Source organism: Glycine max, chromosome 5 (assembly GCF_000004515.6).
Source record: "Glycine max cultivar Williams 82 chromosome 5, Glycine_max_v4.0, whole genome shotgun sequence".
NCBI lineage: Eukaryota > Viridiplantae > Streptophyta > Magnoliopsida > Fabales > Fabaceae > Glycine > Glycine max.
Window position 1 is genome coordinate 386,231 of NC_038241.2, and position 20,637 is coordinate 406,867.

General features: G+C 31.8%; 2 protein-coding genes and 1 long non-coding RNA gene across 3 annotated transcripts; 1 reads left to right on the forward strand and 2 right to left on the reverse strand.

Annotated features, from left to right (window-relative positions):
• Positions 1–4,985: 4,985 nt before the first annotated feature.
• LOC121174936 (uncharacterized) lies at positions 4,986–6,860 on the forward strand. The gene is made up of 3 exons (XR_005891676.1): positions 4,986–5,327; positions 5,781–5,837; positions 6,195–6,860. It is a non-coding gene; the product is annotated as an uncharacterized lncRNA (long non-coding RNA).
• Positions 6,861–7,803: 943 nt separating this feature from the next.
• Positions 7,804–11,493, reverse strand: LOC100788124 (F-box/kelch-repeat protein At1g55270). The gene is made up of 2 exons (XM_003524505.5): positions 10,876–11,493; positions 7,804–9,747 (listed from the first exon to the last, which is right to left on the reverse strand). The coding sequence occupies exons 1-2, from the start codon at positions 10,900–10,902 to the stop codon at positions 8,488–8,490; spliced, it is 1,287 nt and encodes a 428-aa protein (XP_003524553.1). The 5' UTR covers positions 10,903–11,493; the 3' UTR covers positions 7,804–8,487.
• Positions 11,494–15,511: 4,018 nt separating this feature from the next.
• On the reverse strand, positions 15,512–19,632 carry LOC100775857 (denticleless protein homolog). The gene is made up of 17 exons (XM_003525625.5): positions 19,494–19,632; positions 19,303–19,415; positions 19,060–19,168; positions 18,894–18,958; positions 18,770–18,808; positions 18,445–18,541; positions 18,239–18,335; positions 18,048–18,111; positions 17,897–17,973; positions 17,723–17,801; positions 17,338–17,414; positions 17,163–17,247; positions 17,002–17,070; positions 16,843–16,913; positions 16,724–16,772; positions 16,060–16,531; positions 15,512–15,975 (listed from the first exon to the last, which is right to left on the reverse strand). Exons 1-16 carry the CDS (start codon positions 19,558–19,560, stop codon positions 16,154–16,156), a joined length of 1,536 nt encoding a protein of 511 aa, XP_003525673.2. The 5' UTR covers positions 19,561–19,632; the 3' UTR covers positions 15,512–15,975; positions 16,060–16,153.
• Between the last annotated feature and the right edge of the window lie 1,005 nt (positions 19,633–20,637).

Consider the following 20,637-nt stretch of genomic DNA (forward strand, 5'->3'; position numbering starts at 1 on the left):
TACCATAAAACATCGGTGTGAGTTATCAATTTATAACCTACATGAAGTAATGTCATTTTATATCTACATACACAATTCTGATAGTGTATTAGTGTCACATTATGTGTTGATCACTTCTACATCCTTTGTTGTTATGTCAACGTGCTAGTTCTATATTATTGTTAGCATGTCTTGTCAATAATTTTTTTAAACAAATTTACAGCACAATAATTGTGGACTAAAATTGTTTAATTTTAAAAATGTGAGAATCAAATGAGTAATTAAATTTTTTAAACTACCAAAATTATACAATCCTACAACTATAGGAACCAAAGATTTAAACCTTTATTATTTATATCATAGTATCAAAAATATTGTTTTCTATGCCAAAAAGTGTTATACTCGCTCTTATATAATTTAATAAATTTATACAAAATGTGATCATTAAAATATAAATTACATTATCTAAATTATTTATTAAATTTTGTTAAAACTCAATATCATAAATATAATTAAAAGTTTTTTATTTTTAGAGTTTAATGGTTATACATTGTTAATGTAAAAAAGTTTACACTATCAATTAATTAAAAGTCTGATATAATTTTTAAAATAATTATTATAAAAGTCAACAAAACTTATTATGCATAATGGTGTAAAATTTCTTTACACATAAACTTTTTACTCTTATTTTTATATATTTTAAAAATTGTTTAATAGTCATACATAAATGGTGTAAAATATGTTTATATTATTGTTTAATTACTCACCCTTAATATGAATTTTGAAGTAATTATTATAAAGTCAAAAAACTCACCATCTATAAAATATTTTACGTTATTGTTATTGGTGTATAATTTTTTTTTCTTTTAAAAAGTATTATGACAATCTTCAAAAATTAATGAAGAAACCCATTTAGGTACATGTTCTTAGGAGTGTCATAATACTTATTCGAAATTGGTTGAGCTACATGCACTGTACTTTGTTACTGGATTTTTAATTAATAGAAGCACCCATAATACTCATAAAAAAAAGTTTCCATAATAATTTTCTTCGATCTTTTCCACCTTTGTCACTCTTTCTCTTTGGGGTGTTTGAAAAGGACCGTTTTGATTAACCTGGCCGAAAGGCCCAAAAGGTAATATTATCCAATGACATCGAGGAGAAATATGGTTTTAATTTAGAAATTGGATGATGGATTTGTGAGCTGACCTCTTGAACATACTCAAATAACAGTCATTATTCTTGCTATTATATTCAATTCGCACCCATGTTGTGATTAAGCCCTCAACAATATTTGATGCTTTTAGATTATTAATATTGTTACTATCTATAGTTAGTTAAGTGTGTCGGTGTACATATGATTGCGGAATTAAAGCTTAAATTATTAAAGTCGTGATCACCTTCTTTAGATCATCAAATAAGATACATGAATCTACTTTTGTAATCTATATATAGGATCTGTTTGGTTGATATTGATATTGGCAGCCATGCCATGAATGGGCATCAAGAAATGGAGAGCTGCATCATCAACTATCAATTGGATATGATTCATCTAATAATTAATTATCATTTATAGTATTTGATTACGATTCTCGAAGGCAATGATTAACAGTGTAGAATGCTCCTTCGTTGGTTATATATTCATGCATGCGAGCTTGACAGAATTTTGTAACCGTTTAAAAGACTCATATATTTAGATTTATTTTATGTTACAAGGGTTTGCATAAGTGTTTGAGAGAGTTTATAAAAATATTTTATGACTAGGATATAAAATATTTTTTAACTTATTTGGTGTGTCTCTCATTCGCTCGCATGGAAAGTTTTGTGAAAAAACAATTGCAATATTTCTTGATGATAAAGTAAGTCATGTTTTTAACATTGAGACGTTGATTTGGGTAGGTGGCTGGAAATATAAATGATATACTAATGTGTGACTTTTAAATTGTCTTGTATATGCTAATGCTTAAGGTACACTTCTCTTAATGAAAAGACTTACGTTCTCTTTTTATGTATTATTTTTAATGTGCATTGATCCTAATCAAGGACGGAGCCAACTTCAAATGGCAGGAGGGGAGGCAAAGTATAAATTTATAAATAAAAAAATTAAAATTATAAAAATTTCTCTTAATTTTTTTTTACAAAAAGTTAATTATAAATTTTGCATGTTACCAAAAACTTTGATCAATTTATAATAAAAATTTGTATTTACATTTAGTATATTTTTCTAAAAAAATCCTATTAATTATGTTCTAAAAATCTATTAAATCTAATTGAATTATGTTACACTCCACATTGTTTTTTACAATACTAATAAACAAACATAAACCTAAAAAATCCTATATCTTAGTTTCTATTTTGTTCAACTTAGAATATTTCTACCTTATAATATTTGATTGTATAATACGTATGAACAAATAAAAAGAGAGGGGTTGGGGAATTTGATTAAACAAATTAAATTTCTTCAATAAACTTGTAAAAAAAGAATGAAATGGAGTTTTTTGAAACATCGAAAAAAGTAATCGTTTACACGAATAAAAAAAGATTGGAACGAATTTGCTTTCAAATTGTTCAAAATATGAGAAGAATAATGTTGTATCGTGACAACGATCACTATTATAGAAAACAAATTCAGACAAACATCTTCTACAACTTGATATTTGGTTTCTTTTTCTAAGATTCTACACCATGAGTCTAGAAGCATGTAGGAGTCTCACAAACAATGTCAAGAAGAACAAAGGCAAGAGGAAAGAATTAAGAAAAAAAAAACTATTAATTTGGAGTGTTAAAGTTCAAGCTGTCAATCTTTTATGGACTATTCGTAAGCTTACCAAATTAACAAATATTAATATTAGTAATAAATAGTATTTAATTATCGTATCAATTCTATTCAAATCAATACAGATGAAATTCTAATAAAGTAATTTGACTGCAAATACAATTATTTATAACCTTTAAAACGACGATAACACATTATAAAAGAAAGTGACCATGAAAAAGGATAAAAAATAATACTATTCGAATATTTTATCTAAATATAGAAAAATTGTAATTATATTTATAATAAAGACTCTAAAAAGAGAAATATTATATTTGTCTAAAAAGAAAAAAAAAACTGTCATTATTTCGAATAAATACTACAAAAATAAAATAGAATATTCTGTAAAATAAATTAATGTTAATATTCCTATAACCGAACTCCTAAATAAAAATAATGAATATAATATAAAATTAAAGTATTATACATGTTAAAAAATTAAATTAAAAAAAACAATATCTTTGAGAAGGTATTATTTCCTGCGCTTGATTCTTGTGGAGCTTCACTGTTAGATCACCTGGTTGCAAGTTTTAATTTGAATCTCATGTGGGGGTAGGACTATGCCTTTTCATCTTACTTGTACGTAGTTCTTTATAAGAATTCAATTAGAATGCCCAGTAATAAAATTTAATGTCTATGTAATATGTCAATAAAAATGTAACATTTTGAATCAATCACGAGTATAATATTTAAGATAATTATTATAAAAATCAATAAATATATTCTATATGATGATTTATAATTGAATGATAATGTAAAAATTATTATTTACTTTTTGTAATAATTACTTTAAAGTTATATCTAAGATTATTTTTAATAAGTTGATAATATAAAAAAATGTACCCTGACGATTCATGAAAATTAAACTCTCTTTATAATTTCTGTGATTGCTAAGCATGTATAGTAGTACACAAGGGACATGTTATCCGACTGTTTAAATGAGGTATTTTGTTGATGCTGGGTGATACACTCTTGATCTGTTTTGTTTTTGAAGATTTGGTCAAACTGTAAAAATCACATGTTTGCCTAATGGTTGTATTTCTTTGTTCAACAAACTTACTGAGATAAGGACATTATGCGAAGCACCATGTTATGAGGGTCTTGTAGAATTTCATGGGGCATTTTACACCCCAGACTCTGGACAGATAAGCATTGCTTTGGATCGAGTACATGGATGGAGGATCGCTTGTAGATATCTTGTGAATGTATAGAAGGATACCTGAACCTATTTTATCTTCCATGTTTCAGAAGCTCCTACATGTAAGGAAAATAATCTTGTATTTCTGTTTCAGTTTTTAATTTCAAAAGGCCCGAAGATATGCTACTTGGCCTTTTATCTTTTGGAAGGGTCAAAGCTATCTCCAATCTACTAGTAAATCTCAAGGGGGAGCTTGAAGATTACTGATTTTGGTATTAGTGCTGGCTTAGAGAAATGTTAGTGTAATTCTAGCAGTCTTAGTTTGTTGTCACTTGTTGCTTCCGTAAATTTTTTTGCAAATGCCAACTTTATTCAGTTTATTGTTTGGTCATTATTACAACCATGCTGTTAAGTTCATGTTCATAAAAAATTGCTACTTTGCAGTGTGCTACATTTGTTGGAACTGTTACATACAGGTCTTGCTCTTGAGTGTGGAACAGGAGAATTCCAATATACAGCTAATGAAGGTCCTGTCAAACTTATCTTGCAAGTATGTGTACTAGTGGTTAATGATGTTACCTGTTTCCTTTTTTTTTATTGGATGTACATGTTGTCTGAGAAGAACATCCTTCTTGACCATTTTTTCTACATGTATTTTTCTTATCACTTGTAGAAAAACTTGTCATCAGAAATAATAACATCAATTACACAAAGGAAACAAAAGTATATCTAATTTAGCATTGCAATAATGCCACAAATTTTAGATAGACAAGATGAATGCTTTGTCTACTAATAAATCATGAATAATCATACAAGTAAACTTGACAACACACATCAACCCAAAATCTTAAGGCTCAAGTTTTCAGATCTTATCTTTTATTATATGGTGTTCAATCTTTTTATTTCTACCTAATGTAGGACTTCACCTCATACTTACTCTAAAAATTTCTCCCTCAAGTGAGTCTCTTTCACATGTAGTCTTCCCTCAAGTGAAAGTCACTTTCAATGCACAAGTATTTAATGATGGTCCTTGGAATTTAGTCATGACTGTCCTGACCCTGCCTAGCCATTATCTTCAACATGCTCTAGTACAAAACCTCAACTACTACCATTTTGACATTTGCATTCTTGCCTGGTGGAAAATAGATTGTTTTCTCTAGAATGTGTTGGTTCCAACCACTAGATACAGCTTATAATTACAAAGTCAATTTTGTCTTTAGACAATTTATTTTATATATACATGATGGCTTGAAGTTGATAATTCTGTTTTGCCCTGCCCTGCTGCAACTGCTTTCGCACCCCTTTATCACAAAGTATGAGGATGCCAAGGTAGATTTAGCACGCTTTGTTCGAAGTGTTTTTGACCCTACACAAAGAATGAAGGATTTAGCAGATGTAAGTGTTTTTTTATCTCTATATTATTTGAGCTGGCATTACATACTTATTTTATTCCACTATTGTGCGAGTAAAAAACATAAAACAATGAGTGGCCATTGGTTAGAGTGTGAAGTGTCGCTTTCCATAGGTTACTTAATGATAATGAGATAAAGTTTATAATGCTCATTTTAGGCCTTAAATCTGCATTATTTATTTTAGGCCCTCTTGCAAACTATGTTTAAATGAAATGACAAGCTCTTTTTTCTCCGCAAGCATTCACTTGAGTTCAAAATGAAGAAAATTAGAATTTCATTTGTTTGTTTTCATGGATACACTGTTTTTGTTATGTGAGTCACTGTTTATGCCAAGATTTTAGAGATTTAGAGAGGTTGCAATTGAAATAGTTTTTACTTTGCATTTTTCTCTCTCTAGCTAGATGTTGACAATACATCATTACTTGCTATTTGATAGTCCTGATGATTTGTGGCAACATACAAGGAACTTGTATATCGAAAGCTCGATTTTCAGGTGTGTACTGTGTTGTATGTTTTATTTCCGCATCAAGAAAAATTGTAATTTGTAGAAGTTTACTCTTTTTCGATGATTATAAAAAAAAACGACAGAAAAATTTGCTTGAAAGTAACTTGCTGCTGTTAGGGAAGCAATTTTTGTTCTTAATTTAGCTCTGGTATGCATATGAGATGGAACACATTGAATAAAATTAATTTCTAGAATTTCCATCATACCAAGGGCCTGGTCAAATTGAGTAGATTACAGTTAATCAGTTTAAAATATGAAGAATGGATGATGACATTTTATTAACTTCCTTCCAAAGTCTTCTCTAGACCTCACTAACAATAACATTTATCCTTCGACATTTTGTAGTTTCTCTGGGAAACAACATTGTGGTCCAAGTAATATCTTCACATCTCTATCAAGTATTAGAACTACATTGGTTGGTGACTGGCCTCCTGAAAAGTTGGTGCATGTTGTTGAGAGGCTCCAATGATGTTAATTATTATTTTTAATAATGTTTTTATTTTATTTAACTTTTAAAATACATTTATCATCATATTGGGCTTATAATTCTTTTTCTAATATTTGCATTAGGGTTGGCTTTTAAGTTTTTGCTTTTTTCTTTTTCCCATTTGCACACTTGATTGACATTTATTTATTAAACAACGTTCACATTTCATCAACAACTTTTGTACACTTTTTTTTTGTTTTTTTTATACCTTTTTTTTATCACAGCCTTTATTTTTTTTTCTTCTCGTATTCTCTCTCTTCCATATGTAGAAGTTATTATAAAATTTTGTTGTGTATCTAACATTTTCTAGTAATGGAAGAAGAAACTATTTTTAATATTTTTTAAAATAAAATTTTCAATCTAATAATCGAATCACATCATATCGTCTTTGATAATTAAGTAATTTTTTTCGTATAATTTAGACATTTATAAATAGCTAATCACTTGATAATTATCTGCTTATATTTTAAACAATATATTTTGTTAAAATCAAGTGAATAAGTATCAAATAATTTTTAAAAAAAATTAAAATCTACTTTCTACAAATTTTGATTTCAAATATTTCATTATTAAAATCAAGAATATCCAAATTTTGATTTCAAATATTTCATTATTGAAATCAACAAAATCAGCTCAATTAATTGAGTAAAATACATGATTTATTTTAAACACTTGGTACTTATCTTTTATTCTTACAGATAAATAAATTATTTCTGGTAAAATAATATTAAAAGTTTCATTTTATAAGAATTTAATATTTGATACCAATTAATGTTGATTCGACACAATAAAATATAATTATTATTTTCATTTCATTATACATTCATATGAGCACGTGTTTTAAATGTTCAACTTATATAATTTGGATATAGAAATTTTATCAATCAAATTAAATTTAAATAATTTGTGAATTACTGGACTAACCAATTCATTTTTTTTATATAAAAACAAGTTTTTCATTTAAGTTAAAAATCTCTTCCATAAATGAATAAAAAAAAATTGTCGACAGTACAAAAGAAGCCACCCTGTAGGTTCAGAATTTTCCTTTTCTTTCTCTAAAGTGATGAATAATATGCAAAACATACACCCATATGCTAAATATGTATATGCAAAATATCTGATTGATTATTGATATACATATTTAGCAGATGGGTGTATATTTTGCACATTATTCATCACTTTTTTACTTCAATGTTGGGTGACCGACAGAAAGAATTATCAACACCACTTACTAAACTAGGAGTTAATCATTTCATTTTGTTGCCTAAAACTTCATTACATGGGTTAATGACATCTGGTGGAACATGCAGTTACATAGCTCTACCCTATGTACATATACCCTATTGAGCTACTCAAAATTCGCCTCACTGTTCAGGTTTGACTCAAAGTTCTAATGATCTTGCTCTCATTTCTGTCACTACTCAAAAAATTGGAGAGGGGTGTACAAGAGCTTACTTGACGCATTTGTAACTTTTGACATGTCATAAAAATAATTTGTAACCACACAGAAGCTATATCCAAGCTGTCAAAAGTTGTATCTTCAATCATAGTACAAAACAGACTGGTAGTGTCTCACCAGTAAACTTGACTCCACTTGTGCTCATATATAAATATGTAATGCAAAGAGTTTTATATAATATTAAGAGTTGACAGTCAGTTGGTATTGCCACAGAAAATGAGGGTGAAAAATTCATAGATGAGTTTTAATATGAAAAATTATATTCAAAAGTAATTCTTGAATTTTTCACCCTCAAATTTATAAGAATACCAAACTGACTCTTTAAGTATTATTCTTCATTTCTTCTCCCCCGTCCAACACTCCAAGTCATACATTGGTTGCAGCAAAACAAAAGACAAGCTAATGATAAACCATGTGATCTGGTAAGCAGCCTACTCAATTTTTTCAAATGTAACAACTATGTATCAATATCTGTAACACTATATGATTACTTGATTAGTAAAACATCTTATCTATGTTTCACCTCTTGGGATGAGCATGATGCCACGGGTTTGAGATGAAAAGCAACAATAGACTGCATCATGGTGTTCTGGCAAGATTTGTCCCAGCTTCTCACACACATATACCATCAAGATGAGAGATATTGTAACTTGTGACATGCTGATTGTCGATTTTTTAGAACTATACAACCTCTAAGCTTGAAGAACCTGACAGTGAACTATGTGGGTTTTGAGTCGGTTTCTCCCAGCAAGGCTAGACCACAGATTTGTGACCAAGGTCTTGAACTGTCCTTTCCCAGCAATAGTTTCCCATAACTGTTCAGCAGATGATCCTTTCAAATCTTCAAGTTTTGAAACATCAACCAGAGAAATGCTCATGTTATTACGGATGATACATAGTTTCCCATTCAGGGGGACAAGAGCAGCAGCCTCCAAAGCCCGTGAGCTCCCCAAATGCAATTTACTGTCAATATGCTTGCTCCATGAATCAGCAACCTCATCATAAACCCGAATCTTGCAGCCATCCTTGCAGTCTAAGGCATAGAGCTTTCCATTTAGGGTAGTGCTAGGGTTCCTCCAGCCAGAAACCAGTCCATCATAAATAGGGTACCAGCTATCATTCTCTGGCTGGTAGACCTCACTCAGAACCTGCCGATGAGAACCAAGTCCCTTCAGGAACCACTTCCCATCATAGACAACTCCTATGAAAGGCACCATTGCAGTGCTCATATCTGAAATAAATGACCATCTATTCTTGTTGGGATCATACACTTCAGCTGATCTCAAGGACCGGTGCACACCCTCATTCTCCCCTCCAGCCACATACAGACAATTGTTTATGACACAAGAGCCAAAGAAGTGCCTCCTACGAAGCATATCTGGGGCACGGTGCCATTTATTTGTCCTAGCATTATAAAATATGACACGTCTCATGGATCCCTTTAGTGGGTCCTTCCCTCCAAACAGGTACAGGTGACAGCCATTGAGAACAGCACAGCCAAAACCAAGAGCTCCAGAATATTCCTTAGGAACAGGTGGCAGTGGCTGCCATAGTTGGTACACAGGATCAAAGGCATGCCATGATATTTTCCCGTCTCGGTCCCTCTTAATGACATATATCCACTCTTCTGCAATTCCAAGACTCTTGCGGAGAGAGTAAAAGAAGTTACCAACCAAAAGACGATACCATCTTTTGCAGACAAGCCGAAGTTTACGGTGTTCAACTCGTGGGACTCGGATTAGGCAAGCAATAGCCAGATCATCAGGGAGTCCTGGAAGTAGAGGGGATTGACTACGGCTTCTGTCACCACGTGCTGGCTTGTTTCTAGTTGGGTGAATGGATGGTTTAATGTCAGGCCGAAGACAGAGCTTTGTTCCAGGGACATACCTCTTTGCTCCAGCAACAGTTTTTAGGCCTGTATCTACTCTGCATAAACACGCAGTCGTATCAACCTGCACAAACACATTTGAAACAAATAATTTGTTTATCTACTCTTTTAATTAAAATGAAAGAACATCCCTTTTATTTCTGTAATCTGTGAAGTTATGATCCATGGAATCAAACATGAGACATTGATGTCCCTCAGCATATAATGCCGATAATACTTGAGATGCAACAGGTAGAGCACCTTGTTTACCAATAAATTAAACATTAATTAGTGAGAGCAATCTTTCAGTTTCAGACAAAGTCATATGAAAAAATAATCTACAATAAGCTTCTTGACATTTTGAAGAATATTGAACTGCATGAGCTGGCACACACAATATGATAAGGCATTTGAAGGTCGTATGTAATGAGACCTACATCAAGTCCTGGGAAATGCATCATAGTACACAGACCTCAAGCCTCAGAAACAATTGGTCCATGTTAGAAGACAATTAATCCACTAGGTCTGTGTCCACCAACCCCCAGATTTCAGGAGGAACAACATGCTTAACTTTTTAGGAAAAAGCACAAGTGGTCACGGAGAATTTGGCAGTTAGATTATTCAAAATATTGTCCTTATCTAAACACCTGGATTACAACATTTAATTGTTAGTATTTCTCATCTCTTATGCCCCCAAAGCCGGTAGCAACATTTCAGTGATTCAGAGAAAATGACTGACAAATTTCGTAGAGGTTAAAAAGCAACACGTATCATAGAAGGGTAGCAAAAGATATGTTCAGTGAGTAATGGCATGCAATAGAATAAAATCAGAGCTTCTTAAAACCACAAGAATCTTCCAAGCACCGATTCTTAAAGTCTTCCCTTCATCCATCCCCACAACACCCCAAAAAGAAGTCTTGAAGCTCCTTTTTAGACAAACATTTTCTGAAGCTCTTTCAAAACAACAAAATTAGGGCAAGGCAAAAAAACCAACAATTAGAATAGTAACATGGACAATGAAAGACCAATCTCCGATGATCTAAAAACATCAAGAGCTACAATCATTTCCAAAGAGATGACCACACGAAAAATGGAACTCAAACCAACCTAGCATTGATTTACCACTTTACCTCGTAAACTAAACATGAAATGGCATATAAACTAGTAAAAGAAAAAAAAAAGGGATAAGAAAAGTGTATAATAAGCTAATTACCAAAGGAGGCTGAATAACTCTGTCCATCTTTCTTTCAGGGCTTCAAAAATGGAGTCTATATCTTTCAAACGCCATACCCAACACGAAATTCAAGGGAATCAAGTCCCACAACCATCTTTTTCTTCTTCCTCTTTGAAAAAAAATTGAAACTTGAGAAGGAAATGAATCAGAAAGCGTGATGAAGGAGGAGACCCATGTGATGTGGAAAATGAGAAGCTCCAAATCGAAAAGAGGGGGAAAACCTAAACCTAAATGGTCGACAGCGAGAAATTGGGGGCAAAGGGGGAAGCACTGAAAGAGGTAAAGAGTTTTTCTTTGGTTCTTCTCAGTGGACTTTAGGGCCCATGGCCTCAACTCAACTCAACGGCACAACCTACCAAGCATAAGACTAAGACCATGTGTCTTCGTCTTCAACAACAGTACACGGATCCTCTGCACCAACTGCAGCTGCAGTTTCAAATATTTCAACCGTTAGATTACATCAATGATAAGAAGTCTGCCACGTGTCATTACAGGTCGCGGGAAGATAGACAACCCTGATTTCACTTACTTTTTTTGTTGATCATAAAATTAATATGAAGTTATTCCTATAAAAAAATTATAATTGATCTTTATCTAAAACTGAAAGTATAATGAAGATGATATCTTTCTCTAAATACCATTTATTCTATACCAAAATACAAGTTGTCCCAACCTTCCAATTCATTTCACATTCTAAGTTCACATTACAGCATTCGATTTTATTTTATTTTTAATGTAAAAAGGAAGGAAAAAAGTAGCATGACATGTGGCAAGATCAGGGAGACTGATATGATCCAATGGTTTATCTTTATTTAACCGGACATTGTGAAATGGAGAGGATCCGCGTCTGAAAAGACAGGAACATTTGGCAACTTGGGTTGGAAGATAGCTATTGTATTGTTTTGTTTTGTTTTGTTTGGAGACTAGGAGGAGGGTTTTGGTTTGGGAATTGGAAAGTCAAAACTTCAAAATACATACAACAATACAATACAAATACCACAACTACTCTGTGTCATATGGGAATTGGATTTGGTGCACTCAACTAATATAGCAGTTATAAATTTGGACTGTTAAATAAAAATCAAATTATTCATATTTTTGGACTTATATTTTTAGTCTGACTTACAAGTTAAAATATTATCCATCAAATTTTTATCAAACGGTTATTATTGGCTGACGGAGTTGAGTTGAAGATTTGCAAAATGCAAACACAACAAACAAAGGGTGAGATTAAAAGTGACAGACAAAGATTCACAACAAAATAACATGGACCCACCTCTGCAGAAAAAGAAAAACACTCCACCAACTATATATTTAATAATGTAATGTAAGATATGTTGCAGGGTGTATGTTTCATTGTTTTTATTGTTTGACCCACTGCACTGCATCTGCTTCTACATCATCATCATCACCCACACACATCATGCTAACTATTCCCACTCCACCAAAGGGTAATTTGGTAGTGGTGGGTGTCCTATCATCCTTTGCATATGATTAGAAATGGGCCATGCTAGAGGAGTTATTAACTTAGATAGAGCATATTTAGAAATTTGTTCTAAAATTACATTTGAAATAAAATTAATTTTACTAACGAATTAATTTTATTTGATAAATTTGTATCAAAACATTATTATTTACTCGTGTTCCTCCTTTTTCCTGCTTCATGTATTCAAAATTACTCTGATTCTGATTGGATTATCATAACCAGCCTACTTACAGTCAGTCTTACACACGCTTTTTGCCGTTTGATTTCCTTTTTCTAGGTGTATAAGTAGTTCAATTGCACTTCACTCATTTAACTGTGCATTTTAGTTTCGGAAGCAATAATATATGTGTTTAATGTATCTATCTATACATGATGTAAAGCTTATTGTGATATTGTCATTTTTTTTTTTTACAAAAGCTTATTGTCATTGAAATTGAATTATACTACATTGGTGTATTATAACATCAATTACTAAATAAGTTAATTAAATTATTTCAGAATGATAAAAAAAAATTAATTACAATGTAAAAGAAAGCAAGATATAATCCTATTCTACCAATTAAATAAATGAAATGTCACATCAATGTATGTATAGAAGATTACTAGGTCGGTAACAAGTTTATATGAATGCTAGGCCCATTAACTAAAAATAAAATAAGTAATATATTTTTTGAAGGATAAATAAGATACGTAAATTTAAAGGATGAAAAATCTAGTCTAATAAATATGCTTGAATCACTATTTTATTGATGTAAAATATCATCGGCTTTATTGATTATTAATTTATCTGGTTATTTTGAGTAGAGTGTTGAATCACTATGTTATTATATCTTTTAATCATGAATCAGATTTTATAATAAAAATAATGAAATTTTTAAGATATGCTTACGAATAGAATTTAATCATTCATATTTTTATGTTAATGAGCTTGGTTTGTGATCAAGCACGTTGTTTTCACTCTCATGACAAATTTAGTAGAGGTCCTACCGCTATAAATAATGCCATTGTAGATGAAGTTACGTGCTGAATCTTGATTATATACCTAATAACTCTCTCATGAGAAGAAAAAGGTGTACTTAAAAAATAATTCCTTCAAAGTTGAAGTATTTTCCCAACGTGCTCCAAAAATCTGATACTACTCCAACTATATATATGGCATGATGCAGTACAGTAGTATCTTATTTGCAAAGATACATGAGCCATACTTTATCACTGGGATTTCATTCCCCATTGACACCAAACACCTTTCCAGCTGTACACATGTTGGAGCTCTTTTAGGCTTTAGCTACTTAGGACTATACTTTTGGTTTGCATATTCAACAAATGAAAGCAAAATAAACGTAAAAACACAAGTCCTGGACCGAACTATAAACAAAATTACTTTTAACCAAAAGAACTGGAAATTAAACATGCACATAATTTTTTTAACGATCGGTTTAAAAATTGGACCGGTTTTTAACTTAATGGACACAATGAGTTAATGGATTACTTTTTGAATCAGTAAATCAGTGTTGAACTGCACAAATCGATTAAATATTCATGGAATTTTGATTATAAGTTGATCCATTAAATAAATTTTAGATATTTAGTTTAACTTTTGAGTATCTTATTAAATTTTACAAAATAATCTTGATCCAATGGATTTAACCAAATTGGTTTACTGGTTTGACCAATAAATGAGTCCAATCATATCAAGTTGATATCCGATGATCAAATGGATTCGATCAGACTTCCAATTCACGGTAGAAGAAGTCCTCCTTTTAAAACATGTCTCTCAACCTCTATGACCATTAAGCAGACAATGTCCTTTTTATATTCCCATTTGAAGCAATAATTCCAATTACATGACGTAACCAAAATGGCCCCACTAAACTTTCCACACAGTCTTCAAAAGTTTGAGACAGATCGGCTAATGGAATTTACATGGTATTTGATTAAACCCCACTTTCGGTAACAATTTCTTCAATCATCACGGTGTTGGGTGAGTAATTAATTAAAATCACAGTACTACTACTGGATATTGTTTGGTTAATTGAAAATTATGACCTTTTTTGCATTGAACGATGACGGGTCCAATCTAGAAAAAACATAACCACTATCCGAAACATTACATATACACTCTAATTGTCCGTTCCATTTGAACCTACTCGTGGTGTTAGAAAACCTAACAACACGGTCAACGCAAGGCCATGTGCATATCCTTCAAACCATATCGTTGTCAAGAAAGTTACTATCTATATTGTCCTTCTCAAAATATATATGTATGGAGATTTGTCACAAAACCAAGCAGGGTGCAAAATTGGTAAATGGACTTAATTAATAGTCACGATCATATTTAGCTACTGCTCTCATCTCATTTCCCAAAAAGCAAAGTTCTTTTTCGGTGCCTCCCTACCTATCATAAACAGTTACAATTTTATTTTATTTTTTAAAAATGACTTTGAGAATTCAGTGTAGTGTATACCAATAATGGTATGAAGAAATGTGTTGAGCACTAAGGATGAGAGCGATTAATGAAGCCACTTTTCCTTTTTCAAGGAGATATTGATGTGGAGAGATGTCATTCTCAAACTCAGAGACAAGACATGGTTGAGGTCCTTGTGTTGTGGTAGGTGTACAGAACATGGTCATTTTCTGTGTAGCTCAAACTGAACCATTAAATTCCCATGGTTGAAGTCCTTGTGATGTGGAGAGATTCGGCTACGTTTTTCATTTATTGGCAAAGCGCATTTTGATCCGTAGAAGAAAGCCACTGCAGACGAGTCTCGTTCATATTTCTCGTGCATTAAGTACGATGCATAAAACATTTGTCATTGATTTACTTGACAAAATTTCCAGGATTTTCGCACGAACGAGCTCCAAAGAACTTTAATTCTTTTACCGTACATTTGATTTAGAAAATATGAAAATAAAAGAAGTTTTTGAATCAAAATAAAATATAAAAGATATAGGTCTCATAAAATAAGTATAATTTTTCTTCAATATTATTTCTTTCCTCTCTCTCAAACACACAATAAAAATGTTTGAAAATAGAAAATCTTCCAGAAAAAATAAGAATTTTTTTAATCTTAAATTGTGAAATATTAAAACATTAAATTCTAATATATTTGGAAACCAACACATATTTTTTAAGAGAAAAATGCCAAGGTAATATTCTCTAATTTGGTATAGTTTAAAAAAAAATCAGTGCCTTTTTTTTGTGTGAAAATATCACAGCACTTTCATCTCTGTGCATTGCACTTGTAAAGCATGAATAAAAACTTCTGGCTAAAAGATAGCCATTAGCTGGGGGTCAATTTAAGCACCTGATGTCTAGCCATGTCTTCCATTCAAACAGTTCCACTAATTCACATCAAAGAGGGTGTTTCAGTCAAGACTTTTGTGTATTGCACAAAACCTGGCAGAATTCATATGCACATCATTAAGAAATTTTTAGCATACTCCTTTTTTCTCTAGGAAATCAGCAGAAGCAACATCTGTCCAGCTTTTTCATATTTTCGACCTTTTGCCCACCCCAGCTTGATCTGAATTCGGGTATAAAAAAAGAATATTGCTGCTATAACGAATCCTTTTATGTGCTTTACATTTCAAACCTGTAGAAACCATAACAAGTGCCTTAAAACAAGTTTACAAATACAAATAAAGAAATGTTTCAAACCTCAGGAAAAGAACCTTACCCAAGAACATGGCTGAAGAAGTTCCAACCCACCCATGCAAGCACTATGTGCAAAAAAATTTACTTAACTACAGAATTTCGTTGGTTTAATAAGCCTACAAGGTTTTTGAAGATGCTAGAAAGTAGTCTCGGATAGTTCTTTTTAGGGATGATGGAGGATTCAATACAGATGAGGGGCTCTTCAAAGCAGATTCTGGAGTTTTTTCAGAGGATGCATTTAGATCTAATCTTGAGGAAAGTTGGTTCGTATGGCCTTCAGATATGTTCATTTTAGGTGGTGTGATTGGAGTGGGTGACGTAATTGGGTGTAGAGCATCATCGGGTAAAAAAGCATCTTCATTTGTCTTAGAGTACCTTTTTCCATTATTTAAAAGCATTTTGCACTCTATACTAGGAATTGCCATTACTCTTCTTCGGATGGCAGATGCACATTGTATACTAGAGACATAACTGTTTTTATTCCATGTTCGAACCTGAAAATAGCAAATAGGGAGGAGTTACAACGCTGAAAGAAACGAGTTCAGGCCTTTTTCAAAAAAAAATGGGTTAATAGACAATACTAAACTGAAAGCTATTGCAAATAATATGCAAGTATGCAACAATATCTATTGTAAAGTCAGGTACAATTTCAAGTCAAATGAATAAAAAAAGTTAGTTTCACTTACTGTGAAATCATCAGAACATGTTGCTAATTTCCCAATTTCAGAGCTACACCTGTCAAATAAATAATGTTACAAACCAATATATTAAAGAGAACTAGAACCACGCTAGGTTTCCAATTTACCAGTCAACTGCTGTAACTTCACCATCATCATGGCTTTTCAAAATAGTAGGATCTTCCAGAGGTTTGTCAACCTGAATTTTGAAAATTTAGTGAGATTATATCCCTACTGCAACTGAAGTATCAAACTTGCAACATCTAATTAAAAGTAAGAAATGTAACCTTCCAAACATAGGCATTTCCATCACTAGAACCACTGACTATGTTTGATGCATCAGGGCTAATTGCAGACTGAAATTGCACACGAGACAAAGAAGTCAGGAATTAGGACAGAAACTGAATGCAGAATATTTTGGAATACAGGTGGCAGGTGCAATACTCACCTTTACAAAAAATGATTCAATTCGGCACCCAGAAAAAGATTTTAAGGGCCCTTTGTCAAGTTGAAGAGTGTTATACAAATAAATTCTGCAAAGAGGAAGAAACAGTATATTTTAGGTTTAGCTGTACATTCTTAACTCAGAAGAATGAAAAATATACACTATCAAAGGATGATACCGATTATCCATGCAAGAGGCTGAAAGAAAAAGTCCACTTTCATCTTGGGACAAGCTTGATATTCCATGTAATGTTTGCTGAAATGATAATGAAGAATACTGTCAAGAGACTCAAGAATATATCATTTCAAAGCTTTCCAATATAAATAAATAAATAAATAATCCTAATGACATGAAAGGCGTAATACAGCTGAAATTTCCTACCATAACCATTTTAACTTTAAGGATGCTATAGTGATTATTCTGAGAGTTGAGATCATAAGCCCATTATATAACCTCTTACTAAACTTATGAATTGTAATCCAATTTATCCAACACCATTAATTGGTAACTTCCTGAGTGTATAGACAAATATACTATCACTTTAAAACACAGTTTCAACCAACCTTTTCAGCTGACTGAGGACTAGGAGATGTCTGAGTGACAGTACTTTTCAAATTTCTGGTATCCCAGAACTTCAACACACTGAAATAAACCAATTGCTTAGTAAAATCAATTAATTCAAGTAAAAATATCAGAAAATTAGATATTTACTTCAATAGGTAATTTTTCCAACTAACCTATCCACCGCCCCAGCAGTGGCTATAGAAACCTGGTCCTTGAGACAAAGAACAGATGTAATGCTCATTGGAGCAGCCTGACAAATACAAATTGTCAAAAAAAGTTTGGTTTTGCAAAATATGAAGGAACCTTAATCCAGCAGAGACTAACCTTTCCTCTCCTAGTTCGTCTTGCTTGAGATGAAATATGTGCTCCTTTGACACCACCCATTGAACTAGTGAAGTAAACAAATGATAAATAAAAAAAAAATTGTAAATAAAAAATAAACTTACAAACTAATCACTAACAGATCAGGAAAACAATCATTACAGGAGTTTTACAAATAAAAAACAGTCACTTACCATATGCCAACTTCTCCATGCCTACTCTTAGCAGTGGATTTGCATCTCAAGTCCCAAATACGAAAGGATCCATCTCTAGAACCAGAGACAATAATATCTGAAAATTTGGAGATAAAATGAATATTAATAGCTTAATACATCACACTACAATTATAGGGAAAAAATTCCATAGTTTAAGCAGAAATGCAGGTAAAATGAAACATCACCAGAATTAGTTGGATGAGAACACATAGATTTCACACTTCCTGTGTGCCCAGTCAACACTCCAAGACACTTCTGTTCTTGAACATCCCATAATTTTATCTGTAAACATGTCATAAGAACATTCAAAGCCAAAACCATCTTGGAAAAAAAAAACTACTTATTAAATACTATATCCAGTTACACAAAAGCCTATTAGATTCTAACTCTGTAACATGGAATCAGTATCTATATAGACTTGATTGAACTAAACGTCATAAAAAAAATTATGTGAAAAAGTCCTATGCTAATAATGAGTCACTGTTATGTGCATAAATAACACAAACTTACTGTTTGATCACCAGAAGCAGTGAGAATCTGCGTATCTTCCTGCGAACAAGTACAAGCCATCTCATGTCATACACAACACACTAGAAAATAAACCGCTCAAACTAACGATTCACCAAATATATACCTTAATCCAACAGGTATCAAAAACAGCATTCTGATGTGAAACCCAATGGCAAATCTTCACTTTCTCTGAGAGCAAAAGAGGGCAAATTTTCACATAAGAGACCATAAAACTCTGCTAATCTCCATTATGTCTATTTAATGATAAACAAAGAAAAAGGCAAAGAAACCTGAGTTTTCTTCAAAGTTTGCAGTAACAGGGAAGTTGCGGCGAGTATCAAACAAGGTGATGTAACCGTCCTCGTCGGACACCGCGAGAATGTGTCCAAATTTTGAAGTCTGCGAGAGAGAAAAATAAATAAATAAGAAAGGAACCAAGGTTTTAATTACGAAATGCGAATTTCGATGTGCGTTCAAAATCATAGTAAATCGCGGACAAATGCAGCAACCATTACAGTGAAAGGGTTAGGTACCTTGCAGAAGGAGAGAGAGAGGGGAATGGTGTCCTCGGCGTTGTGCTGTACGGCGAGGAGACCAGTTTCATTGAAGCCGGAGACGAATCCGTCCATACGATGTCGTTTTGGAACTGCGAAACAGCGAAAGAAAATGAGAAAATGTTGTGCAGTTTGAGAGAGAGAGAGAGAGAGAGAGAAGTGCAATATACCTCGGAAGAGTTCTCGGGAGGCGATGTGGGCGAAGAGAGAGTGGGAGCTTGGAGTTTCCATTGGCATTGAGAGGACGAAGACAATGAAAGGAGGGTTAGGTTAGGAATTTGATTTGTGTTTGAAAGAGGGAAATAGGCGCCATGAATACGCGGGAGGGAGGGAACTTCAATTCAATTCATACCCAATATTCATTTATTATGAATTTTTTTTATACAAAATTAAACATTTATATCGTGTAATGCCCCTATTAAAATACTAATTAAACCCTAAATTAAAAATAAACAATTATTTTAAACTCTAAAAGTGATAAACACTATGAAATTAATGTTAAATTAGACTAAATCACACACCAATAACTTGTTTTATTTAAAGGACTGAAATTTGTGTAAATATGTCATGGTGATTTCATTAGAAAATAAAAAATCTTAATTATAATTGTTAAAAAAAATAATGTTAATTAATGAAAATGTCAAATAAATCCTTAAAAATGGTAGGTGTTATTATTTCAGTCCCTAAATATATGTTAATATTATACTTTATTACACTTTTTTAAAAAAAATTGGACAAATATAAATGTCAATTTACATCTTGAAAGACTTTTTTTAAAAAAAAAATATTTCAATTCAGAAACTAACATGACAACGCCTATAAATCTAAGGAGTAAAGTGACCATTTACTCTTAAATTAATCACTTTTATTATGCTAAAAGATAATATGACAAATTGATTTTGGCAAAAATGGTCCTTTACTTTTTTTTGTAAATTTTATTGTCCTCTTGTATCTATTTAAAAAAAAATTTTTAGACCTTAACTCTTAAATTTGAGTTAATATTATGTGATTTTAAGTCTTATTTTAATTGATTTAAAAAAGCAAAATTTATTTTATTAAATCTACTTACATGAAAATTATCAAACTCAATTAATCAATTAATGTTTAAACTAAAAAAGGTCTTAACACACAGTAAAAATAATGTGGCAAGTGAGTTGAACAAATGTGAAATAATTTTATGCTAAATCTTTTAGTTTTCTTATTGTTTGTGGGACTCTATTTTATGTGATTTTCCCTTTATATATGACCCATTATTGGTTTGAGCATGATAATTATAATTTAAATTAATATAATGTAACATATTTGACATCTCAA